Here is a 26,184-nt window from a genome sequence, read left to right as displayed (position 1 = left end):
AGGTGGAGGCCTGTGCCCAGGCAAAGGCCTAAGTCTTCCATTCAGTGGAGAGGAAGACCTGGTAGGTTGAGACATCTTTGATAGGTGGTATAAAAGTCTTCAATTTCTTTTTTTTTTTTTTCACTGATATATCTTAGTTATACATATTTTGGGAGTACATGCAGCTCTGGGAGCTGCAGAAGGCCCAGGCATTCATTCAGTCTTTCACCATTAAGTACAATGTTAGCTGTAGGTTTTTCATAGATTTTTTTTTTTTTTTTTTGAGAAGAAGTTCCCTTTTCTTCCTAATTTATTGAAAGATTTTTAGAAAAATAGGTACTAAATTTTGTCAAATGCTATTTCCACATCTATTGAAATGATCATATGATTTCTCCTTTATTTTATAAATGTGGTGAATTACAGTGATTGGCTGTCAGGTGTTGAACCAACCTTGCATTCCTGGAAAAAATTATACCTCAATTAAATTGATTTTTAAGAAAAAAAAAGAAACAGAAGGGGAATCTTTGGGTTAAAAGAGTTATAAAAGATAAAATCAAGGCTGGGTGTGGTGGCTTATGGCTGTAATCCCACCACTTTGGGAGGTTAGACGGTCAGATCGCTGAGGCCAGGACTTTGAGACCAGCCTGAGCAACATAATGAAACCCTGTCTCTACTCAAAATACAAAAAATTAACCAGGTGTCATGGCATATACCTGTAATCCCACCTACTCAGGTGGCTGAGGCACAAGAATTGCTTGAACCTGGGGAGCAGAGGTTGCAATGAACCAAGACAGAGATTGCAGTGAACCAAGATTGCACCACTGCACACTCCAACCTGAGCACAAAATGTGTTCTGTCTCAAAAATAAAATAAAATAAATCACAATGTTTAGATCTCATTTAGATCTTGATTTCTTTGAAGTGCAAAATAAATATTTTTATAAGCAATTGGAAGTTTGAACACGGATATTCAATAACAGCAAGACAGAATTACTATTGATTTTTTAGGTGTAATAATAATGATATTGTAGTTACTTTTCTTTTTTGAGACAAGGTCTCCTTTGTCTCCCAGGCTAGAATGCAGTGGCACGATCTTGGCTCACTGCAGCCTCCACCTCCTGGGCTCAAGTGATCCTCCACCTCAGCCCCCTTAGTATCTGGGACTACAGGCATGTGCCACCACACCTGGCTAATTTTTGTATTTTTAGTGGAGATGGGTTGCATCATGTTGCCCAGGCTGGTCTTGAACTCCTGGCCTCAAGCAATCTGCCTACCTTGACCTCCCAAATTGCTGGGATTACAGGCATGATCCACTGCACCCAGCTTGTAGTTATATTTTTATTGAAACATTTGTAAAGTTTTAGAGCTATATTCTGCAATATTAATGAATAAAATGGTTTCTGAAACAAGGTTTTGATGGTCCCCATGACTCTTAGGATCAAATCTCAATGCCTGTACTTCCTCCTCTGCCCTTACCCACTATACTGCTGCTACCGGCCTGGCTGTGGTTGTTTCAACGTGTCAAGTCCTTTTTGCCATGTGGTCTTTCCACACACTGCTCCTTAGTGATGCCTCTCTTATCCTTTTCCTCCCCTACCAGATCAGTTGCTTGTCGTAAGCTCTGATACTGGTACAGAGCAGAGGGCTGAGGGCTCCAGCAAGAAAATGGAAGAATGTGAGCGCTCTGGTTCCTGCTTTCACTCCTCACTGCTGTTATCTTAGCCTGGATGACTAGGACTTCTCACATGCACCTCTGCAGGAGACACCTCACCTATCCTCCTGCCTGTGCTCACCATCCCCTCTGCTGCATGCTCCACATTGCAGCCAGTGGGCTTTTCTAAGAGTCAGCGCTGACCTTTTTTTTTTTTTTTTTTTTTTGAGATAAGTCTCGCTCTATCCCCCAGGCTGGAGTGCAGTTGCACAATCTCGGCTCACTGCAATCTCTGCCTCCCAGGTTCAAGCAATTCTTCTACCTCAGCCTCCAGAATAGCTGGGATTACAAGCGCCCACCACCGCACCTGGCTAATTTTTGTATTTTTAGTAGAGACGGGATTTTACCATGTTGGCCAGGCGGGTCTCGAACTCCTAACCTCGGTTGATCCGCCCACCTCGGCCTCCCAAAGTGCTGAGATTACAGGCGTGAGTCACCGCGCCTGGCCTCGGCTCTAACTTTTGTGGCCACTTGTCTGAATGTCTACAGAGCAAGCTTAGTGGACATGTTCTCGTCAAATGCCCCCAGCCACCTAAAGGCATAGATCTAGCCTGGGCACAGAGCCCTGGAGTGGGCTTCCTCCTGTCTCCCTCTCTCACCTCGGCCACCCAAGGGCTCTGTACCTGCTGGGCATGAAGGGGCCTGGATGTGTAGAGACTTCAAAGGATCTTACCCTGCAACCTCCTCATGGTTGGCACCACAAGCCACCTTGCCACTGCCCAAGCCTGGGCATTGGCCCTGGAAAAAGAGAGTGTCCTCCAGGCCAGACCCTAGGTTGCCAGTCCCCGCCCACAGGAACGCAGAGTCCAGTTGTTGGGTTCGTGGAAAATCCACATCAGGGAGGTCAATGAGCAACCTGCAGGCCTGTTTTTCACCCCCGATGGTACAAACAGACTTGCGGAGGTCAGGTGGCGCCAGGGGGCTGGGCGGCTTGGACAGAACCTTGGCCAATGACAGCTGGCAGCTAGAAAAAGAGAAGTGGCAAACACCCTTCTTGGATGGAAAATACTCTCTGGCTCTGGCTGCAGCTTGCTTGGGAGGGGCCTCCTCTGCTCGGGAACCATGCTTTCGGGGGGCGGGGAAGAAGTGCAACTGCACTCCAGCCTGGGCAACAGAGTGAGACTCTGTCTCAAACACACACACACACACACACACACACACACACACACACCCCTCGAGTCTATAAGACACTGGACAGAGACTTAACAAGTAGTAGTTTTACAAACATGGAAAGCCTGGGTTAGACTGGGAGCGGCCTGCAGGAGACAGCAGGGGTGAGAGAGGAGTGGCACCTCCCCTCTGTGGGTCTCCACCTCTGCATTGCCTCCACAAAGTCCCCAGCTCCATAAAAAATTAACAGCCTAGCGAAGAGCAGCGCTCCAATTCTGACCCATTGACCCCTGGAGTTGCACAAAGAGAGGCATTCGGCCCAAGGAAGGCCCTCGCAGGTGGACCTTGGGCGAATAGGGTACAGGAGGGCCTAGGAAGCCTCTCCCCCACTTCTTCCTGCCTCCTCTAATCTTTCCAACCAGCCTGGACTTCCACCATCAGTGATTTCTGTGGTTTAAACCAGAGATCAGCAAACTCTGGTCTGAACTTGATTTTGTAAAGCCTGCGTGCAAACTAAGCATGGCTTTTACATTTGTAAATGGTTGAGAAACATCAAAAGAAGAAGAATATTTCATGGCACATGAAAATGATAATAAATTTGAAATGTAAGTGTCCACAAATAAAGTTTTATTGGAACACAGCCGTGCCCATCTGTTCATGGGTTCTCCGGGGCTGCTTTTGCGCTGCAATGGTAAAGGTAAGTCATTTTGACAGAACTTGAATGTCCCGCAAAGCACAGAGTAACTACTCTCTGGTCCTAACAGAAAAACTTTGCAGACTGGTTTAAAGGAAACCCGCAGGAAGAAGCGCCCTGGAGAAGGTTCTGTTGGGGCTGTTAGTTGGGAATCAAGAGTCCCAGTTTGGCTATTAACCAGTTACACCTCAGGCAACTGACTGGATCATGTTCCCTCCCTGTACCCCCCTTTCTCCATCTGTAAAATGGACACAGCGATTTCTTCTCTGCGAACCCGAACAGCTCGGTTTAGACAGCCTGATTGTCATTCATCTCTAGAAGGAAATAACTCAGACGACTTTCCTCATTGCCTGGATGAGAGGGAGGGGACACTTAGGGGGAGCTGACCATGCCACACTGAGTAGGAGGAACAGGGAGAGAGGAACTCTTTTCTTCTGAACCATATGCAAAAGACAACCTCTGTCCCAGAGGCTGTGTCGGGGCAGCTGGCAACAAAGAGGCCACCCAGGCGGGGGGCTGCAACCAGCCCAGGGAGAAGGCAGGAACAGGAGGAGAAGGAGGAGCAGGAGCGTGGGCTTCTGCCAAACCCCGTTTCACCTGCACTCCTCCCAAGACGCAGCACACTGGACATAGGCCAACACGCAGATATGCACTGACTTTTGAGAAAACCATTTTCGTTAAGAGATGGGGTCTTGCTCTCTCACCTAGGCTGGAGTGCAGTGGCCAAATCACAGCTCACTGTAGCCCCAAACTCCTGGGCTCAAGGATCTTCCCTCCTCAGCTTCCCAGGTAGCTGGGACTACAGGCGTGCACGACCACACCTAGCTATACATTTACTCTTGTCTCTCCCTAGCTCACTCATCAAAGCCAAAGTCTCTATGGTGGCCCAAAGACCCCACAGGATCCACCCCACCCCCTCGACCTTTCTCTCTTCCCTTTCTCCCACCTCATTCATCGCCAGCCTCCCCAACCTCCTGGCTGGACCCTCCTGCCTGAGGGCCCTGACACCTGCTGTCCCCTCTTCCGGAACACCCCTCCTCTCTATTGCGATGGCCATGTAACCTTCTCCTTCACCTTCTTCAGGTCTCTTCTCAGGTGCCACCTGCTCAGTGAGGCCTGCCCTGACCTCCTTTTAAAAACTACCCCAGGGTCTGGGCACAGTGGCTCACATCTGTAATTCCAGCACTTTGGGAGGCCAAGGCGAGGGAGTCTCTTGAGGTCAGGAGTTTGAGATCAGCCTGGCCAACATGGTGAAACCCCGTCTCTACTGAAAATACAAAAATTAGGCCAGGCGCGGTGGCTCATGCATGTAATCCCAGCACTTTGGGAGGCCGAGGCAGGCAAATCACCTGAGGTCGGGGGTCGGGAGTCTGAGACCAACATGGAGAAACCCCGTTTCTCTCTCTTTTTTTTTTTTTTGAGACGGAGTCTCGCTCTGTCACCTAGGCTGGAGTGCAGTGGTGCAATGTCGGCTCACTGCAAACTGCACCTCCCAGGTTCACACCATTCTCCTGCCTCAGCCTCCCGAGTAGCTGGGACTACGGGTGCCCGCCACCATGCCCAGCTAATTTTTTAAATATTTTTTTAGTAGAGACGGGGTTTCACCGTGTTAGCCAGGATGGTCTCCATATCCTGACCTCATGATCTGCCCGCCTCGGCCTCCCAAAGTGCTGGGATTACAGGTATAAGCCACCACGCCCGGCCCGAGAAATCCTGTTTCTACTAAAAATACAAAATTAGCCGGGTGTGGTGGCGCATGCCTGTAATACCAGCTACTCGGGAGGCTGAGGCAGGAGAATCACTTGAACCCGGGAGGCAGAGGTTGCGGTGAGCTGAGACCATGCCATTGCACTCCAGCCTAGGCAACAAGAGCAAAACTCCATCTCAAAACTAAAAAAAGACTACTTAGGGATTGTTGCACTAAACTTCCGCCCATCCATTCATCTAACAAAGGCCCTTCCTGTGGATGAATTAGATGAATTATTAAGCCCAGGACCTAGAAACAGCCCTTGCCTTCAATAATCTGTCCTCTAGAGGGGGAGATGCTATCAGGAAAAAGATAGCTTGGAACAGGACTCAAGTGAAACCCAGGGGCGAGCTGCGAAGGATACAAGATAATAGCTAAGCCATAAAGCCCGCTGTAGGAGTCTATGACTGGAAAGCAACAAGAGTTAGCTGATAAAAATAGGCTAGAGTAAGCCGGGTGCAGTGGCACACGCCTGTAATCCCAGCACTTTGGGAGGCTGAGGTGCGATGATCCTTTGAGCCCAGGAGTTCCAGACCAGACTGAACAACATAATGAAACCTCATCTCTACAAAACATTTAAAAAAATAAGGCAGGGCATGGTGGCTCATGCCTGTAATCCCAGCACTTTGGGAGGTCAAGGCGGGCAAATCACCTGAGGTCAGGAGTTTGAGACCAGCCTCACCAACATGGAGAAACCCTGTCTCTACTGAAAATACAAAATTAGCTGAGCATGGTGGCAGGTGCCTGTAATCCCAGCTACTCAGGAGGCCGAGGCAGAAGAATCACTTGAACCCAGGAGGCGGAGGTTGTGGTGAGCCGAGATCTCACCATTGCACTCCAGCCTGGGCAACAAGAGCGAAACTCCATCTCAAAAAAAAAAAAAAATTAGCCAGGTGTGGTGGTGCATGCCTGTGGCCCCAGCTACTCAGGAGGTTAAGGTGGGAGGATTGCTTGAGCCCAGGAGGCAGAGATTGAGGTGAGCAGAGATTACGCCACTGCACTCCAGCCTGGGTGACAGAGCGAGATCCTATCTCAAAATAATGATCATATCACATTGGGATTTTCCTAAGGGAGTAGATTTTAGGTGTTCTTGCCACAAAAATAAGTATATACGAGATGACGGGTATGTTTTAATTTTATTTTTTTCAAGCCCACCCAAAATCCCTAATGGCTATGTTAATTGGTTTGACTATAGTAACCATTTCATTATGCATATCAAAGCGTCATGTTGTATGCCTTACCCATATACAAAACATGAAGAATTAATATAAAGGCTAGGCATGGTATCATGTGCCTGTAGTTTCAGCTGCTCTGGAGGCTGAGGCAGGAGGATGGCAAGGCCAGGAGGTCGAGGCTGCAGTGAGCCACGATCATGTAATTTGCAACTCCAGCTTGGGCGATGGGACAAGACCCTGCCTCTAAAAAGTAAGATTTTTTTTGCCACCGGCTATTGCGGTCTATGCAACACATTTACTCCTCATTTAATTGCCCCCACAGCCCTGTGGGGGAAGGGAGGGCCCTATTGCAATATTTTATGGATTAGGAAACTGAGGCCAGGAGGTGCCTGAGGCAACCCTACTCCTAAGGAGAGGAGGCTGGTGAACTCAAACTTCAGTGCTCCTGGATCAGAACAGAAGGCGTGGTCTCCTTCCCAGTCAAAACCCTTCCCTACAAAGCAAAATAATTAGACAAAGAAACCAAGTTAGTTAAAAAAGCAATCTTTTTATATTGCAACAGGGTTCAGAATGACACCGCCAGATAGCTGCTGCCACCCCCAACGCGGAGTCTGCCTCCTCCCCCGGGCGTCCAGGTGCCCTGTGTCCCTGTCCCGCTCCCACTGAGGGGCGGATCAGACCTGGAGGCTTCCCCGGGCCCTGCCTGCGGGCCTGGCCACCCAAGGACCGCCCCGGACGCCTCCCTCTGTGAGCTCAGGTCCTCGCTGTCGGGGGTCAAGGCTGCGCGCAGGGTCGTGTTGACCCAAGGTCTCGCTGACGCACGGGGCGAGAGACGATGACGCTCCGCTTGCCACAGCAGGTGGCGTGGACCAAGCTCCTCCTCGCTCCCTTCCTCGGGGGTCACACCGGGGCAGCCGCCAATGCCCTCTCCCGTTTAGTAGGGGTAGGGGGACACGGCGATGAGCAGGACGAAGACGCTTTGGTGGCGTGGCGCCGCGGCGCGCACGGTGAGCCGGTAGAGGCCAGAGCGGGTGAGCGCGCGACGGGTGTAGACCGCGCCGAGGCCCGCGCGCAGCGGGCGCAGCGCGAAGGGGCTGCGCGGGTCCGGCTCCAGCACGCTGAGTTCGGTGCGGTTGGCTGGGACGCCGGCCTCGGAGAAGGCGGCGAGGCGGGCCACGTCGTGGTGGGCGCGAACGCCCAGGGGCAGCGGCAGCAGCCGGTACTGCAGCGTGGAGGGGCCGCCGGTGCCGCAGTCCTGCGAGCAGCGCCGGAAGCACGTCCTGCGGGCGGCACAGACAGACACACGGACAGGCGGACTCGGGGGTGGGTCCGAGCGTGGCCCGGCTGCGTCATCAGACCTCCCTGCCAGCCCCTGCAGTTCCGCCCACGCGCTGCCCATCCTTCTCCGGCAGAGCCCCACACGCCTTCTCTGCGGGCATCCCCGCTAGCCCGTTTTAGAGATCAACAAACTGAGGCCCAGAGAAGCCAGAGGCGCGCCCTTTCAGGGTCTCTCCAGCGAACTTTCCAGGTCCATGCCCCAGGGAAGCCCAGCAGACACAGGGGAACTGATGTGTTCCTGGGCCGAGTCACCCAGTCTGGATTTGCCCTGCCAGGGTGGGATTAGAGGTGGAGACTGAGTTTAGCCTTGCCCGGGGCATCCGCTTCCAACCCCAGCCTAGGTTTCTAGTTGTAAGGCCCGGGGCAGGTCACCCACCGCGAGAAACCTTTCCAGGGCAGTGCTGTCACCCCTAAGGTCCCCATGTCTCCATGCGTCGTGATAAGTGTCCATGGCCGCTGTGAGTGGCGTGGAGGAGATGGGTTTGGTGCTGGCATGTCTGAGTTTTGTCCTGGGGTTGTGAGTCTGCATGGTGTTCCTGTGTCTGGGGTTTGGTGTGTGTGCTCCTGTGTCCCCGTTCTCTCCCACTCTGGCCTCTCCCTGTCCCCAGGGCTCCCTGCGCTCCTGCCTGTATCACTTGTGTGGGGAGTGACAGTGACAGGGCCAGCCTGAACCTGGCGTGACTGAAAAATGTGCTTTTCCTGAGGGCACAAGGCCTTGCCAACTCAGCCCTTACCCAGGGCTGGGGCCCTGCCGGTAGGTGGCAGGACAGGGTGTGTCCACACACTGGTAGCTGCCGCGGGTGTTGAAGCACATCTGGCCGGGTCCACACTCGATGTCCTCCTCTTCGCACTCGTTGATATCTGGATGGGGGAGGTTGGTGAAGTGGGGGAGGGAGATGAAAAGATGGAGCAAAGGAGAGGGGGGAGTGTGTGGGGAGAAGTACCTTTGGGGGACCAGTGAGGTGAGCAGCCCTTCTCCCTTTGTCCCCAGTCAGTCTGACCCGTGACCACCCAGCCTGGAGGCCCCCAGCACCTTCTCATCTCCCCGGGGGCTGGGGCTTTCCAGGGTGTGTAGGTGGGCACCATGGGGGCCTCCTGAGCAAGTGCTGGGTGGGAGGGCCTGGGAGAGATAGGGCTTTCCCTGGGTGGCTGCTTTGCCCGAAGACCTTGAGTGCCCACTGCCCACGGGCAGAGCCCCTGATCCTGTCTGCCTCAGTGGAACCCCCACCCTTCTCAGAGGATGTTCGGTGACCTCCATGACAGCGTGAGGGACGGAGACAGGCAGGGCAGGCATGGTTCCTGTTCTCTTGGAAGAAGCAGCATGACTGGCCCCAGCCCCGTTTGTGCACACCAGGGAAATTGTGCACACCAGGGAAACTGTGCCCGGTTTAGGGGTTAGAGGCCCTGACTCTACCAGTAGCAGCAGCTGTGCGGCTCTGTGCTCAGCCTCCACAGCTCTCATCCCAGCTATTTGAGGGGGACTGTGTTAGCCCCATTTAACCAGGAGGCTCAGAGAGGTGAAGTGAGTTTCCTAGGGACACACAGCAGAGTTGGGATTGGTTTGCTTTCAGAGCCTGCCCGAGTAATCTCAGAGCTTCTGTCCGGAGCATGGGCCCTGGCATGGCTGTGAGAGCCTGGGGTGTTCATGGAACCCTCTGAGCCTGCCTCCCCGCCCCACCCTCACAGGATAGTTGTGAAGGGGCTGGAGTGAAAGGAGTGGGTGAGATGCCACATATCCCATCCCACGCTGCCTGCCCTAGCCCCATGGGTGTCTGGGTGGCAGCCTGAGCCCGGCTCACCCTGGCAGTTCTTCCCACTGGGGAGCAGGCGGTAGCCGGCGGGGCACAGGCACTGGTAGCTGCCCTCGGTGTTGCGGCAGGCGTGCTGACACAGGTTCCTCACCCGGCACTCGTCGAGGTCTGACCCAGGCATGGGGGTGGGGCAGGTGGGGGACAGGGGCAGAGAGACGCACTGAACCACAGACGCTGACATGGCCACACACCTGCCCACTGGGCTCTGGAGCTGCCCTGCTCCTTCTCCCTGTCCTGCCCCTCCCAGCCCGGGTTCAGGGGCTGGGGGAGTCCCTGGGCTTGGTGAGAGGGAGGATCCCCACCTTACCTACCCCATGCTCGCCAAGGCATAGAGGGAGCAGGCAGCACCGCCCCACAGACCCCTCCATCCAGGCAGGAATGCCAAGGCGTCAGCCCAGGGGCAGGCCACCTCCTCTTTGTCCCTCTCTGCAGGGTCCAGGGGCCATCCCCCACCTTGTCCCCTCTACTCAGCAGTCCCTTGTCACATTCTCATGTCTACCTGGAACATTCTCCTTCACCCCTGAAAAACCCCCTGCCTGACGGCTTTCCCTCTGAGTGCTAACAGGAATGTTTCTCAAAGAGGGTTCCCAGGACCACTTGCCTAGGATGCCCTTCTTCTGGGCAAAGTGTCCTGAAGTCAAAAATAGTCCACTCCCATCTTGGAAGCCCCCTGCCCAGTAGCACAGCCAAGGCTCTGAGACACCCTGCATCAGAGAAGCCACCATCCCACACCACCCACCCCACTTGCCTGGAAGGTCTGGGTTTCTGGACTCCATGGGTGGCACCTGCACACCCACCCCAGGGGCCCAAGAGCCCATAATGGCAGTGTCCCGTGGATGGTCAGGGCCTGGCCTTACCTGTGCAGACTCCGTTCTGCCTGATGAAACCAGGAGGGCACCAGGCCCGGCCCACACTGCTCAGGGCCACGGGACCCGGCCGGAGAGAGACCCAGGCGTGGTAGGAGCCACCAGGGATCGAGGCCCGGGGCCGCAGCCAGGGCACTAGAGGGCCTCGGTGGCTGACAGCGGTCACATTTTGTCCATTCCGCTCCAGTGAGGTGCAGGCCTTGCCGTCGCGAAGGAGGGTCTGGCCTGGGGGGCACAGGCAGCGGTAGCTGCCCTGGAGGTTGTGGCACTGGTAGGCGCAGGCCTTGGGCAGCTGCAGGCACTCATTGACATCTGTAGAGGGGCGGGGTCAGGCGTGTGCACAGGTGGCCCAGGGTCCCCTGCAGCCTGCAGCCATTGCCTGGCCCTGCCTTCTCTTGCTGGCACTCCCTAGAATCCCACCACTCCCACGCTGCGTGCGGGCCACACTGCATCCCCCTGTCCGGGACCAGTCCCAGCCTCCAATCTGATTCCACCTACACCTCCCAGAGGCCCAGCCTCCCCAGCTCTCAGCATCATCCCAGACTCCAGCTCCCCCTCAGCCCTTCGGTGCCCCAGTTAGATCCATTCCCTCTGCTAAGCTTCTCTGAGATACACCCACTTGCTTCCACAGTCCTCCCCCTCCTGAAATTCCCCAGAAGATGACCCCATAGAATCAGGCTGAGGTTTTGGTGCACAGGCAGGCACACAGTGAGGCGATGTGTCGGTGCTGTTTGGTTATTCTCAGGACTCACCAGCACTGGTGCCTTAGACACCCTCAGTCCCTGAGCTGGGGGTGCCGGCCAGAAGGTGGGTCTCTCCCCGTACCTAGGCAGGGCAGGCTGGGGCCCTGCATCCGGTAGCCCCTGGGGCAGCTGCAGCGGTGACCGCCTGGGGTGTTCTCGCAGAGCTGGTTGTAGTGACAGTCGTCCAACCCCTCCAGGCATTCGTCCACATCTGGGAGGCAGGGGCATGGTCAGGGGGCGAGGTCTAGCCCAGAGCCCCTCCCCCAAGGGACAGACCATCCCCCTCCATATCTGGGCCTCTTCCCTGTCCCCTTCTCCAGTTTCAGTGCCACCAGGTTGCATGGCAGCCCTTGCAGCACCTCCCCCAGTTATACCAGGTTGGAGGTCAACAGGGTTCCAGGTCCCAAAGAAAGGAAGGGGCTGAAAGGGTGGGCTTTGCGGGCAGAGTCCTGGGTTCCGCTGAGCTCTGCCATACTCTAGCCCTTGGGTAAGGAACTCTCTGTCTCTCTGAGCCTCAGTTTCCTCATCCATAAAGCGGGTAGAGATGTGACCTCTTCATGGGGTCATGGTGAGGAGGGGAGCCTGGCATGTGGGAAGAGCTAAGAAAGTGGTGAGAAAGGAGGAAAGGCGGCAGGAAAGGCGGCAGGCAGGAGAGCCCGGTGAGTTGTCGGGCAGTCTAGGGGCCCTAGGGACCACAGAGGTGCGACAGCTGCTCCTCTTGAGTCAGGCTCCACCGTGCTTCCCTCCCCACCAGACAGTCTCTCAGAGGAGCCGGGTGGACCCACGGTCCTGCAGCCATAGAGATAGAACAGGAAGGACCATTGAGGTCACCTGTCCAGGGGTGGCACCTAGGTTTTGTCTCGAAGGCTGACTGCACCTGCTCCATGGTGGCTGCAGGGGCTGCTAGCTCAAGAAGGATTCAGAGGTGGTCTCTAGCTGGGCCTGGATTCATGCGGGGAACAGAACGGACGGCAGCAGAGGGAGGGCGTGTTTGCCATCCCTGACCCGGCTGCCTCTTTATCAAGCAGACAAGACACTGAGGTCCAGAAAGAAAACACCCCTGTCAAAGAAGGTGCCAGCTGCCAGGAGCCAGGGGAGGGCTCAGACCTCCAGTGCCTGGCTCAGGCTTCATCCCCAGCCTTGCTGTGCTCCTTCTGTCAAGAGTCCCGGTCTTCCTGGAAGCCCAGAGCCCAGTGACACACAGCCCCCTATCAGCTGATCCCTGGCAACCTCTGGGTTTCCAGGAGTATGGACAGGCCGCACACTGTGTCCCCATCACCTTCACAGCTGGCTCCGTCAGCAGCCACCCGGAAGCCAGGCCCACAGTCGGGGAGGCAGCGGTAGGACCCGAGCAGGTTCACACAGCGCTGTCCCTCTCGGCAGAGGCGAGCATCCCCCGCACACTCATCCACATCTGGGGGCAGATCAGGGCAGACGGCTGTGTGAACACGATCCCCAGGCCTGCCTCGCCACCTGACCCTGGCCCAGCCTATCCACAGAGGCTTCGTCTGCAGGCCCAGGAGCCACTGGCAGGAAGGGCCCCACCCCTTCTGCTAGCTCTTTCCATTGTCCTGCTCCCTACCCCAAAACACAGGGCCCACTCCAAGGGACCCCAGCGCTTGGGCCTGCATCTTCTAATGAAAGGCTGCAGACAACGTCCCCTTGGGCACCTGGCTTGGAGCCCAGTGGAGACTTGCCGGCACCAGACCCTCCTGGTGGGAGTACAGAGATACAGATTGGGGGTCAGCATCAGCACCACCACCCAAGGTCAGATTTGTCATCCAGCAACATTGCTGAGGAGTACGACTCACTTGCCAGTCTCAGTCAATTGGAAATGATGCTGAGTGTTGGGAAAGCTTCCGAGGCCTGTTCAGGTTCAGAAGGCCGTGAGCATGTGATAACCGCCCCTATGTCTCTTGGGCTGCCCATCACCCCCTGAAACCTGGGCCTCACTCGTCTGCAGCTCCCATAGCAGGAAGGAGCCTGGTGGGGACATGGCATTGGGACCTCCAGGCTGACATCAAATGCCCTCAAGAATGGGCCATCCCTGCAGGTCTGTGTCCAGCCAGGGTCCTGGCCCTGGGGACCCTTCCACACACCTGGGTCATGTCTGAGGAGGACCTCTCCTCCCAGGGGCTCCCTCACCTCTGCAGTTCCTGTCATCCCAGGCCAGAGCGAAGCCAGCCGGGCAGGCACAGGAGAAGCGGCCGGGTGCGTTAAGGCAGGTGTGGGAGCAGGGGCTGGGGCCTCCTGAGCACTCGTCCCTGTCTGGGGCAGGAAAGGATCTGGTGGTCTCTGCTCCCAGCCTCCTGCTAGCTGGCTAGGAGAGGCCATCCATCCCAGGCTGAGAGGCCTCCCACGTCCATGCCAGGGTGGGGGGCTCTCACCCACACAAAATGCTCCCTGGGAGTCCAGCTCAAAGCCCTCGGGGCAGCCGACCTTGTTCTCCTCTGCAAGACAAAGAGGATAGACTCTAAGGACATGAGGGTGTCCTCTCCCAGGGCTGCCCTGGCCGTAACCCAGGCTCGCAGCTCCCCACCCACCAGCTTAGCCAGGCAAAGCCAAGACAGTGCCAGAGAGTCAGTGAGCCCATTTCCTGCCCAGGCCTGTTGGAGGTGATGACTGCAGGGCACACCCAGTCAAGGAAATGTGTCCTGAGGGGCTCCCAGTGGGGCTGGGCAGTGAGTCAGGCAGCCCCAGGAAAACCATTAAAATAAAACACAGGAGGTCAACACGTGCAGAACGGCTCTCCTGAGACCACAGCAGCAATGCACAGAGAGCGTGCGGAGGGGCAGAGGACAGCGTCGCACGGGCAGCCAAACCAAAGGCAGGGGAGGGGTGAGCTGGGTTCTGGAGGCGGGAAGGACACAAGACAGTCTAAATCAGCGGTGTCCTATCTTACGGCTTCTGTGGGCCATGCTGGAAGAAGGATTGTCTTGGGCCGTACATAAAATATACCAGCACTAAGGATAGCTGATGAGCTAAAAAAAATTGCAAAAAATCTCATAATGTTTTAAGAAAGTTTACGAATTTGTGTTGGGGCACATTCAAACCTGTTCCGGGTGTCATGCGGCCTGTGGGCCACAGGTTGGACAAGCTTGGTCCAAATAATTGTAGGGACAGCCACCCTTGATGAGGCGGTGCCAGGCTAGGACTTGAGAGACAACATCTGTACAGTGACACCCTACAAGGCAGGCGATGTCATGCCTGCTGTGCAGATGGGAACACTGAAGGTCAGAGGGGACCAGGACATTGCCTCTAAGGTCCCACAGCCAGAAAGTGGTGCACTTGGGATTTGAACTGGGGTCTGCCTGACCTCAAAGCAGTGCTCTTATCACTGTCTCTCATTCAATGTTCAAAACACTTTGGAACCTCAAGTGATGTGAACATGTGTATCTTTAGCATTCACTGGGTAAGAATAGAAAGCATGTTTCTGTGGGTCTCCAGGGCTTCCAACAGTGGCTCCTGCCTCCCTGGGTGGGGCCTCGGTGCAGGTGCCCATGGGAGAAGAGGGCGGGGTGACTCAATTCCTGAACATCACGCTGGGGTGGTTGGACCTTCACCTTGGGGCCTGGGGAAAGGATCCAGAGGTTGAAGCAGGGGTGGCTTAGAGAACTGTGTCCCTGTGAGGAGGGTAGGTGGATGGATGGGAGTGGGGACAGGCCAGGTGAGCAGGCTGTCTCAGTCTGAAGTCTCTGGCCCATGGTCAGTGGATGCTAGGGGCAGGGGTGGACTCCAGCCATATGCATTTGGGCCCCTGGCAGGTTTTAGCGGGGGCAGTGGGGGTGAGACAAAGCAGGGGGGCCTCACCCGCCTGCAGGGCTGTAGTGAGCTGGAAGCGCAGAGCCTCGGCCTCTGGGTCAAAGGCCGAGCTGATAGCTGAGGCCCGCAGGTGCTGCACCAGCTGGGGCTGGGGGCCCCGGGCTGCGTTGTACTGGATGCTGTGGTTGCAGCGCAGAAACGAGGGGAGGCTGCCCTGGAAGAAGTGCTGTGTGGAGTCCACAAACAGCTGGCCAGGCCCTGTTTGCACATAGCGCTCCTCAAAGTCCTGCAAGATGAAGAGGAGGGGAGGAGGAGGAGGGGTGGGGGAGAGGGAGAAAGGGGTCAAGGTTGGAAGGGGAGGAGGAAAATGCTGAGATTTCAACTCCCAAGCAGCCTGAGACCTTCACCTCAACTCAGGGGCTTGGGGAGGCTTGGGAGGAGATGGGGTGAGCCTTGGGAGGAGACGGGGTGAGCCATGGGAGGAGACGGGGTGAGCCATGGGAGGAGATGGGGTGAGCCATGGGAGGAGACGGGGTGAGCCTTGGGAGGAGACGGGGTGAGCCTTGGGAGGAGACAGGGTGAGCCTCCCAGAGCCTCTTCTAACCAGCTGGGCTGCTCTGGGCAGCTCACCTGTCTTCAGGACTCTTGCTTTTGAACAAGAATAGTCTGATTTGGAGTCGCAGGGCTCAGAGCATCCCCTCAAGGGCTCAAACTTGAGCCTATAACAACTGCTCATCCTACCCTAAGTCCAAGGCCAGACTGTGGCCCAGCCCTGCAGCAGTGTCAGGAGGGAGAGTAGGCCTGGCTGCTCAGGGGTGGTTGACAGCAGGGCGCCTCTGTCTCTCTCACCCACCCTGTCTGCACACCCCAGGGCCTGACCCCTGACCTGCACTTGAAGATCTGCATCAGCCAGGCTCTCGGGGACAACGCCATTGACCACCACGTCGAGGAGCAGGAGGCCATCGGGATCCAGGCCCCGGGCCACCTGGGTCATCGTGAGCAGCTCCCCTGCAATCCATCCCCACCCAGCCCAGAGTCACTACAGGAGGTCCTGGGCGCAGGCTTCAGTCCTACCTGGCCCACCTAGAGGAGGCCCTGCTTACCTGTAGCAAACTCCACGTGTGACTCCTGCCGGAACCTGCCCCCGGTCAGGGAGTGGCCATTCAGGGCTTCCCCACTCTCTCTGGCCAGGGCCCAGTAGATGGGGGCGATGGTGACCAGGAGCACCCGCATCAGAGGTCCTGGGTGGGGCAGGGCGTGGAGGCCAGGTTAGAGCTGATCCTCAGGGCAGCCACTCTCCCGCTCAAGGTCCCATCATGGCTCCCCACTGCCCCCAGAAGAGCTTAGCCCCTTCCTTTGCTGCCTTGTGACTGCCATGCCAATTATTTAACCAGAATCCGGGACTGGTGGAGGCCAATAATCTACTTCCTGGAGTAACTGTGAAATTAATAAATGTATACAAGGAAATGCTTAGCAACATAGCGAGACTCTGTCTCTACAAAAAATAAAAATATTAAGAACATTAGCCAGGTGTGGTGGCATACGCCTATAGTCCCAGCTGCTGGGGAGGCTGAGGTAGGAGGATCGCTTGAGCCTGGGAGGTTGAGGCTGCAGTGAGCTGTGACTGTACCACTGCACTCCAGCCTGGGCAACATAGCGAGAAGCAGTCTCAAAAAGAAAAAAAAGAAGAAATAAATGCATGTACCTTGCTGATATTTAACTCAGTTCAACAAATACCGATTGAGGGCCCCTGGGTCACCACGGGGCCAGGGACTCCACGGACTGTCATGACATATTTGCTGAGTTGAAGTCAACCAACCATTCTAACTTGCAGATCCCTTCTGGACAAGCCCAGGTTTGTTCCAAACCATTTGAAAAAAGAACCAAAAAATGGCCCTGGACGTGGATTCTCAGATCTTCTTCATGTGATGCCCCGCCCTCCACATAGAGCCAGGCGGGGCCATGGACTGGGCAAGGGGAACACATCCACTCCCCACTTGCTTGGGGTCAGGGACGGTGCCAGCTTTGCAAGGTTCGCATGAGCCGGCCAGGCCCCTGTGCATGGGCACCACCTTCTCAGCCTCTCTGTGTGCCTGTTTCATGCAACAGAGCCTGGCCTGCGGGCTTGGGGCCAGATGCTTCTCCAGGCCTCGCACTCCTGCAGCTGGAATAAGCCGCCATGTCTGGGCAGTGTCTCACTTCACCTGCTGTCTGTTGACAGCCAGCTCAGAGTGACTTCCCCAGCAAAATCCCCTGACCCCACACTGCAGGACCATGGCCAAGGGCAGCTTCAGAAGACCTGCTTTTAGTGAAGACCCCATGAGCACTGCCCCTCCTAGACCCCCACAAGGGACCAAGGATTCCTTGGGAAGGGAGAGACAGTGACGTCCACTGTCACAAGCTTTGCAAGTCTCTCAGAGCATTCATCGCTCAGACATCGTACATGAGAGCTCTGTGTGCAGGTGACTCTTCTTAGTCCTCTAGGTTTTCTGGGCAATTCAGTTCTCCCTGTTTCCCGCTTCTGTCACCTCCAGCCCGCACCCCTCACTCATGACTGGAGATCCCTCCACTTCCATCAACCCGGGCCTTAACTTAAATGGGGAAAAGCCTCAGGCAGCCATCGGTGGCTTGGGAAACCACAGTCTGAGCGCCCACACCCACAGAACACTGACCTTTTCACACACTCTGGGTCTAACTGTAAATGCAGTTACTTTGTTTTGGGGGGGCTGTGAGGGGGACAGGAAGTTGCCTGCACCTGAGTCCACTTTGGCTTGCACCCAGCTTTGAGAGGTGGTCAGACATGCTCTGGTCATCAGGCCCTGAGCAAGTCTCAGGGTACAGGCTCCGCCCCCTCCTAGGTCCAGCATGTTCTGGAGGATCCTTGCTGGGCTGAGACAATGGCCCAGAGGCAGGCGATGCTCTGCCTCCCACTCACCCACGTTTGCTGGGACATGGTGGATGCTGCTGCGGATGCTGCTGACCCCGGAGCGCACCTCCTGCATCACGCTGGTGTTGAGTCTGGCCACACCAAATTTCCGGCCATTGATCACCCCAATCATGCTGCCCCAGCTCCCCTGGGGTTCCCCTGTAAGTGAAACCCCTGTAACTGGAAAGAACGACAGTGCCACTGACTATCCACCCCCGAGGCCCACAGCACAAGCAGGCTGAATTCCCGTTTCATGAAGGAGTTAATGGAGGCTTGGAGAGTTCACCTCCACTTGTCCAAGGACACACAGCTAGGGGGTCATGGACTCAACGGCCAGGGGATCTTGGTTCTAAAAGGGAAGGGAGGCTGTTAGGAGGAACCCTGGGCTGGGGTGTGGGGGGAGGCGCATGGAGCTGGCTTCTAATTCTGGCTCTACCATTCCTTGAAACCTGGCCGCGTCAGGCCCCTCAAGCCACACCTGAGTTGGTTCAACTGTAAAATGAGGAGGTGGGGCCACAAACTCACAGAAGACCTGTGGGTGTGTGGAATGCCAGGAGCCCACGATGGTGCGGCTGGCACACTGAAGGAGCCAGGGCACGGAGCCAGAGCCGGGTGCTGTCACCTGAACAGCCCCATTCCATCAGTGCTGCTGGCTCCGGCTGCCCTGCAGCTGGCCTGGCTGGGTGGGCTGGCTTCCTAGCGGCCGTCTGCCAGGCCGCCTGTGAGCAGATGCTCCTTAGTGCTAATCAAATGGATGGTGCAGGCACTGGGGGGTGCTTCCTCTGACTAATGGGCCAGCTGTCTTGTTTAGGCAGATGGCATTCCAGGGGGCGAGAGACAGAAGTTAGCCTGCCTCTCCACTCACCAGCTCTCAGGGGAAATTAACAACAAATTGCCCATGATCTGTCAAAAAATAACATAAAACACTCAAGTGCTAGGATCCTAAGTGGATGAATCAAGGGGCTGGTTAATTTGGGGTTCTAGGAAGCAGGGCCATTTCCTGCAGCCCATAGCGGGGGTTTGATGAGATTTGAAGCCCATATGGGATGTTTCTCATCAGTATCCGATGCTCTGGGGCCTATGGGAGGGACAGGAGAAGGGCCGTGAACCTATCCCTGGCCTTTTAATAGGGGGGTGAGGAAGGAATCGGGAGCTGCAGACAAGAAGGCTGGAGCGTGACCCGGGCAGCTTTGGAAGGGGACAGGAAATGGAACCCAGGCACAGCAAGCCACCGCCAGCTCTTTCAGACATGGAGTGACATAGCAGCCTCTTGTCTCCCTACAAGGCCAGGATTGGGACCTGCCAGGCTGAGGGGGAAGGAGGAAAAGTAGTCAGGAGGGAAAACATGTTTACAATTAGAGGCTCCCAAACCCTGAACTCCCTTCACCCACCAATGCCCCTTAAGGAAATCGTCCCATAGAAATATTCAGGGCCACACACAAAGATGCACAGCACGGTGTGGTTTTGGGGAATGGAAAGTAGAAAAATAAACTACGTTGCTCATTTGACAAAGCCGACAGGAATGAAGATAAAAAACGTTCCCATGGAATGATATGAAGCCAATAAAAAAGCCGTGGACCGATGTGTATCATAATGGGATGTCTTCCAAGATAGAGGAAGTAAAAATGGCAGGTTATAGAGGTTGTAAATTTGACATTTGTAAAAAGAGAAGTGTATCTCTTATATCCAGAGAAAACAGTGTGGAAGAATGTATCTCCCCGAATAATTGCTTACGCTACTTTGGGTCATTGAATTATGGGAGAGAATGACTTTCTTCTTCATAAATTTCTACAGTATCTGGCCTTTCTACAAGTAACATATATAAAAGAAGAATACTTGTTTCTATTACAAAAATAAGGAGGCTGGGTTATGGGTCGAATGGTACCACCCCACCCAAAATTCATACGTTGAAGTCCTAACGCCCAGGACCTCAGAATGTGACCCTATTTGAAGACAGGGTCTTTATAGAGTAAGCCAAGTTAGAATGAGGTCATTAGGGCAGGCCTAATCCAACATGACTGTGTCCTTATAAATAGGGAAGCGTAGACACACACAGGGAAGATGAAGGTAGAGGTGGGGGTGATGTTTCGACAAGCCACAGAATGCCGAGGACCACCAGCAAGACCCTGGGAGAGAGGGTCGGACCATATCCTCCCCGAAGTGCTCAGCAGGAACCAGGGCTGCTGACAGTGTGATCCTGGATTTCCAGCCTCCAGAACTGTGAGACAATCAGTGTGCCTTAAGCCACCAGCTTGTGGTGTTTTTTTTTTTTTTTACCGTAGCCCTAGAGAACAAATACAAAGGCCACGTACATAGCTCCGTGGTTTGGACTGGGGCCTGCCAACAGGAGAGGGTAAGAAGTGGGACAAAGCCCTGAAATAGAGGGGGGTCTGCTTAGACCCAAGGCTAACTCCGAGACCGCATCTGCGTCTGGGGGGGTCAGAGAACTGCTGAACTTTCAGAGCTGTATAGGTTGGTACCCTGTCCCGGCCTATGGGAGATAATGAGAGCAGGGGCCAGAAAGGGTCCCACATTTGGTTGGCAGTGGGTTTCACATGGATTTCCAGGGGGCCAAGTGTCAAGTCCCAATTCCAATTATCTGAGAGGCACTGCCTGGGAGGGCTCATTGGAGAAAAATTCTGCCAGCACATGTAGTGATAAATTAGTGATGTCTGCCAGGGACAGGGAGGGAGATGCATTGCCACACATAGGGAGTGTTCCCTTGTGGTGATAGATTAGTGATGTCTGCCAGGTACAGGGAGGGGGACACATCGCCACACATATGGAGTGTTCCCTCCGGAGGCACAGGCCACAGAAATAATATCTTATGACTTGCCTTTATGCAGGGCTGAATCCATTTACTGTGGTTTCTCAGGATAGATCTTTTCTTAATTTTAAAGTTGGTCTGACCCAAGAGAGAAGGGAGCTGATTGAGGAATCCGAGATGGCAGGGGTCCATCCCACCAGGAAGCCATCACTTTTCCAACCACCTGCCATCGCCAGGCAATGTGTGACACCTGGGACACGCACTGACCCACAGACTTTTTGCAGCAGCCCCTGAGGGCACCAGGGATGCCCTTGACTTCCTCTGCCTGCTTCCAGGGGCTGTGCAGCGTCCAGACAGAGGACATGCATTTGTGCCAGTTAAGAGAGAACAGCCAGGCCAGTGTTCCCTGTCCAAGATGAGTGGCAAACACCTAGGACCTCCAAGACTCAGTTTCCACAACTGTAAACGGGCAGGGTAGGGGTTCATTCTGGGCTTGTGACAAAGCAAAGGGAAGAGGTGGGGAGCTGGCAAGGCAGGGGACAGGTCCCCCATAAGCACTACACAATCCCCATTGGCAAGAGATCCTGCCTCTGTCCACAGAGGTCCAGACAGGGCTGCCCCATACCTCTCACGACCAGGAACGCCCGGGCTGTGGCAGAGCCCAGGAGATTGTGAGCGACGCAGTCGTAGGTGCCTGCATCCCCAGTCTCCACATTCTCCAGCCACAGGCTCCCATCAGGCAGGGTCCGGAGTCGCCGGCTGGCCCGCAAGGGTTGACCCGCCCTCAACCATTCAATGGTGGGTATGGGCTCTCCAGTGGCCTGGCATCGCAGAGCCACGTCATCCCCGGATCTCACTGTCATGTCCTGGGGCTCCACCTGGAACACCGGAGCACCTGTGGGAGGCCCAGGTGGCTTTTAGGAACATTTAATTATTTTTGCATATTCAAGTGGAATATGTTCATTTAGACATACTGAGAAATCCAGAGAGGCAGAAAGAAGAAAATAAGAACTGCATAGGATCCTTTCACCCAGTCATCCTTCCTGAATATTTCCCTCTAGACACTGTTGATTTATGAAAATATGATCATATGGCCATATTTGCTTTTATTTTATCTTTACTATTTTATTTTATTTTATTTTATTTTTTGAGATGGAATCTTGCTCTGTCCCCCAGGCTGGAGTGCAGTGGCGCGATCTTGGCTCACTGCAACCTCCGCCCCCCGGGTTCAAGTGATCCTCCCATCTCAGCCTCCTGAGTAGCTGGGATTACAGGCGCCTGCCACCACACCTCACTGACTTTTGTATTTTTAGTAGAGACATAGTTTCGTCATGTTGGCCAGGTTGGTCTTGAACTCCTGACCTCAGGTGATCCACCCGCCTCAGTCTCCCAAAGTGCTGGGGTTACAGGCATGAGCCACCACGCCCGGCCATCTGCTTTTATTTTTCCTCCCCAATAGATCGTAACTACCTTTCCACGCAGTTGCATATCTGTTGTTAGTGGCTAAGTAGTCTTCTATTGCCTGGCTCTATTGGGAATGGCTAAACCAAGCCTCTCCTACAGGACAGTTAGGCTGCTTCCAATGAAGTCGGGGATATCTGTCAGAACTGCCTCTAGGGCTCTGTCACCTACTGTGGGTGACTCTCACCAAGTCACTCCCTGACCCTCAGTGTTCCCATCTGAAATATGGGGATGATGCTTCCTGTCCACTTACTATCACAGACCCTCCTGGAAGGCTAACATGGAAAGGATGGGAAAGGCCCAGTGCTGGTGAGGCTGCAGAACAAGCAGAACTCGCACACACTGCGGTGGAAATGCAACGTGGTTCAGCCAAAGTGGGCTGCTGTGTGCCTGCGTGTTCACTTCCTGCGGATGCTGCAGCAAGTTGCAGAAACACGGGAGAAACCGTGGAGGCCAGGAGGCCCACATCAGCCTCACTGGGCCAAAGTTCAGATGCCCTGCTTCCTCCAGAGGTTCTGGGGGACAGCCCATTCCTCACCTCTTCCAGCTTCCGCCCGCCAGCCTTCCTTAGCCTGAGGCTGCAACAATCCATCCTCTGCCTCCATCTCCACTTTACCTTCTCCTCTCTCTCTCTCCCCTGCCACACTTCCCCAGCTCTCTCTCTTTTTTTTTTTGAGACAGAGTCTCACTCTGTCACCTAGGCTGGAGTGCAGTGGTACGATCTCAGCTCATTGCAACCTCTGCCTTCTGGCTTCAAGCGATTCTCCTGCCTCTGCCTCCCGAGTAGCTGGGATTACAGGCGTGCGCCACCACGCCCGGCTAATTTTTGTACTTTTGGTAGAGACGGGCTTTTGCCATACTGATTACACTGGTCTCAAACTCCCAGCCTCAGGTGATCCACCCTCCTCGGCCTCCCAAAGTGTTAGGATTATAGTCGTGAGGCACCACGTCCGGCCTGGGCTCTCTTTTATGAGAATACTTGTAGCCGGGTATGGTGGCTCATGCCTGTAACCCCAGCACTTTGGAAGGCTGAGGTGGGTGGACTGCTTGAACCCAGGAATTTGAGAAGAGTCTGGCAAATATGGTGAAACCCTATTTCTACTAAAAAAAAAAAAAAAATACAAAAATAAGGCCGGGCGCAGTGGCTCAAGCCTGTAATCCCAGCACTTTGGGAGGCCGAGACGGGCGGATCACGCGGTCAGGAGATCGAGACCATCCTGGCTAACATGGTGAAACCCCATCTCTACTAAAATACAAAAAAAAAATTAGCCGGGCGAGGTGGCGGGCGCCTGTACTCCCAGCTACTTGGGAGGCTGAGGCAGGAGAATGGCGTGAACCTAGGGGGGCAGAGCTTGCAGTGAGCTGAGATCCGGCCACTGCACTCCAGCCTGGGCAACAGAGCCAGACTCTGTCTCAAAAAAAAAAAACAAACAAACAAACAAACAAACCAAAAATTAGCCAGGTGTGGTGGTCTGTGCTGGTAATCCTAGCTACTTGAGAGGCTGATGCAGGAGAATTGCTTGAACCTGGAAGGCAGAGGTTACAGTAGCCGAGATTGCGCCACTGCACTCCAGTCTGGGCAACAGCGCGAGATTCCATCTCAAAAAAAACCCCCCAAAAAAACACACCCCAAAATAAAACACTTGTGATAGCATTTAGGGGCCACCGAGGTAATCTGCCTACTTTAAGATCCTTAACTTAATTACATTTGCAAAGATTCCTTTTCCAAGTAAGGAAACATTCGCAGGCCCTGGGGACTAGGACCTGGACCTATCTTTGAGAGCCATTCGTCAGATACGACACAGCCCATATGTCCTAAAGCGGAACACGTGTACTACGAGACCTAGCGCTTCTGCTGCTGGACAAATACCCCAACACAAGTGTGTGTGCGCGTTCACCGGAGGGCGTGCGTAAGAAGGTCACAGCAGCCCTGTTCTAAACTGCCCATCACTGGAAACTAACCTACAGTGGAATACACGAATAAACTGTGGTACATCCATGTAGCAGAAGAACATACAGCAATGAGAACCAATAAACGAATTCCATGTGAACAGTACGGATGAATGCCACAAATAATGATGTGCAAAAGAAGAGTCTATGCAAAAGCGCGTGTGGGGTGATTCCATTTAAATGAAGGTCGAGGCCAGGCATGGCGACTCACGCCTGTAAGCCCAACACTTTGGGAGGCCAAGGTGGGCGGATCACCTTAAGTCAGGAGTTCGAGACCAACCTTCCAGGTTCAAGCAATTCTCCTGCATCAGCCTCTCAAGTAGCTAGGATAACAGGCACAGACCACCACACCTGGCTAATTTTTGTATTTTTTTTTTTTAGTAGAAATAGGGTTTCACCATGTTTGCCAGACTCTTCTCAAATTCCTAGGTTCAACATGGTGAAACCCCGTCTCTACTAAAAATACAAACATTAGCTGGGTGTGGTGGCAGGTCCCTGTAATCCCAGCTACTCAAGAGGCTGAGGCAGGAGAATTGCTTGAATTCAGGAGGCGGAGGTTGCAGTGAGCTAAGATCGCACCACTGCACTCCAGCCTGGGTGACAGAGTGAGACTCCATCTCAATAAATAAATAAATAAATAAATAAATAAATAAATAAATAAATGTCAAAACAAGCAAGAGTCAGTCATCAGCTGTGGCTCAGGGAAGAGGTCAGCTAACTGCCCCCATAAACAAGCATAAAACTGGATACACTTGCCCAAAGTAGCAGTTTCAGGGCTCCCAAAATCAACCAAAGACACACAACAAATTGAGAAGCATTTACATTTTTTTTTTTTTTTGAGACGGACTCTCGCTCTGCCGCCCAGGCTGGAATGCAATCTTAGCTCACTGCAGCCTTGACCTCCCGGCTCAAGCCATCCTCCTGCCTTAGCCTCCTGAGTAGCTAGGACTACAGGTGCGTGCCACTACATCTGGCTAATTTATTTATTTTTTGTAGAGATGGGATTTCACTGTGTTGCCCAGGCTGGTCTCAAATTCCTGAACTCAAGTGATCCTCCCACCTTGGCCTCCCAAAGTGCTGGGATTACAGCTGTGAGCCGTCGTGCCAGGTCTTGAGAAGCATTTATCCATAAAAAGCCTCTAAGGCTGGGCACAGTGGCTCACGCCTGTAATTCCAGCACTTTGGGAGGCTGAGGTGGGCAGATGGCCTATGGTCAGGAGTTCGAGACCAGTGGGGCCAACATGGTGAAACTCTATCTCAACTAATATTACAAAAATTAGCTGTGACGAGGTGGTGGGCGCCTGTAATCTCAGCTATTTGGGAGGCTGAGGCAGGAGAATCTCTTGAACCTGGGAGGTGAAGGTTGCAGTAAGCTGAGATCGTGCCACTGCACTCCAGCCTGGGTGACAGAGTGACAATAAAAAAAAAAAAAAAAAAAAAAAAGCCTCTAGAACTTTGGATAAGAACAGTGAAATCTTTGGTCTCCTGCCTAGGGCTATGCCCATCCTTATCCCACTGTGACCATCACAGTGATTTTATTAGGGATGACTGTCAAAAACAGCAGCTTTGGGGCCGGGCGTGGTGGCTCACGCCTGTAATCCCAGCACTTTGGGAGGCCAAGGTGGGCGGATCACGAGGTCAGGAGATCGAGACCACGGTGAAACCCCATCTCTCTTAAAAATACAAAAATTAGCTTGGGGTGTGGTGGCGGGCGCCTGTAGTCCCAGCTACTCCGGAGGCTGAGGCAGGAGAATGGCGTGAACCCGGGAGGCGGAGCTTGCAGCGAGCTGAGATCTTGCCACTGCACTCCAGCCTGGGTGACAGAGCGAGACTCCGTCTCAAAAACAAAACAAAACAAAACAAAACAAAAAGCAGCTTTTGCCACCCCTGAGGGCTGTCTTGATGTGCAGTAGAAGATGAAAGCGTGCCCTGAGAAATATCATCAGGAAAAGGGGCAAAACTGGTAGGAACCAAAAGAGAAACGGCTGCTGCGCTGGCCTGTGGCATGGCCCTGGCTGAGAAGAGCAGGGGCCCAGTCAGCAACTTAACGGGGAGAACCTGGAAATGAAGGAGCCACGGACAGGCTGGATCGGCTCCCCACAATCCCTGGCCAACGTGGGAAATACGCACCTGTGCAGGGGAGAC

General features: G+C 54.3%; 1 protein-coding gene and 1 long non-coding RNA gene across 2 annotated transcripts in view; one reads left to right on the top strand and one right to left on the bottom strand.

The window, feature by feature from the left end:
• Window positions 1-6,942: 6,942 nt before the first annotated feature.
• HMCN2 (hemicentin 2) overlaps window positions 6,943-26,184 on the bottom strand; it is a 171,512-nt gene continuing 152,270 nt past the window's right edge. Inside the window, exons 86-98 of the mRNA XM_031654639.1 lie at window positions 21,254-21,523; window positions 17,871-18,020; window positions 16,039-16,176; window positions 15,822-15,943; window positions 14,984-15,221; window positions 13,561-13,623; window positions 13,319-13,441; window positions 12,453-12,587; window positions 11,256-11,384; window positions 10,422-10,742; window positions 9,553-9,672; window positions 8,488-8,614; window positions 6,943-7,695 (exon numbers count right to left, since the gene is read on the bottom strand). Coding sequence (XP_031510499.1) covers window positions 7,350-7,695; window positions 8,488-8,614; window positions 9,553-9,672; window positions 10,422-10,742; window positions 11,256-11,384; window positions 12,453-12,587; window positions 13,319-13,441; window positions 13,561-13,623; window positions 14,984-15,221; window positions 15,822-15,943; window positions 16,039-16,176; window positions 17,871-18,020; window positions 21,254-21,523 — 2,282 coding nt within the window. The 3' untranslated portion in view covers window positions 6,943-7,349. The remainder of the gene's footprint in view (window positions 7,696-8,487; window positions 8,615-9,552; window positions 9,673-10,421; window positions 10,743-11,255; window positions 11,385-12,452; window positions 12,588-13,318; window positions 13,442-13,560; window positions 13,624-14,983; window positions 15,222-15,821; window positions 15,944-16,038; window positions 16,177-17,870; window positions 18,021-21,253; window positions 21,524-26,184) is intronic.
• Window positions 7,360-16,402, top strand: LOC116270079. The gene is made up of 2 exons (XR_004178027.1): window positions 7,360-7,446; window positions 15,807-16,402. It is a non-coding gene; the product is annotated as an uncharacterized LOC116270079 (long non-coding RNA).

This window comes from Papio anubis, chromosome 13, assembly GCF_008728515.1.
Source record: "Papio anubis isolate 15944 chromosome 13, Panubis1.0, whole genome shotgun sequence".
Taxonomy (NCBI): Eukaryota; Metazoa; Chordata; class Mammalia; order Primates; family Cercopithecidae; genus Papio; species Papio anubis.
The sequence above is the reverse complement of the archived record's forward strand: the minus strand, read 5'-3'. Positions and strand labels throughout refer to the sequence as shown.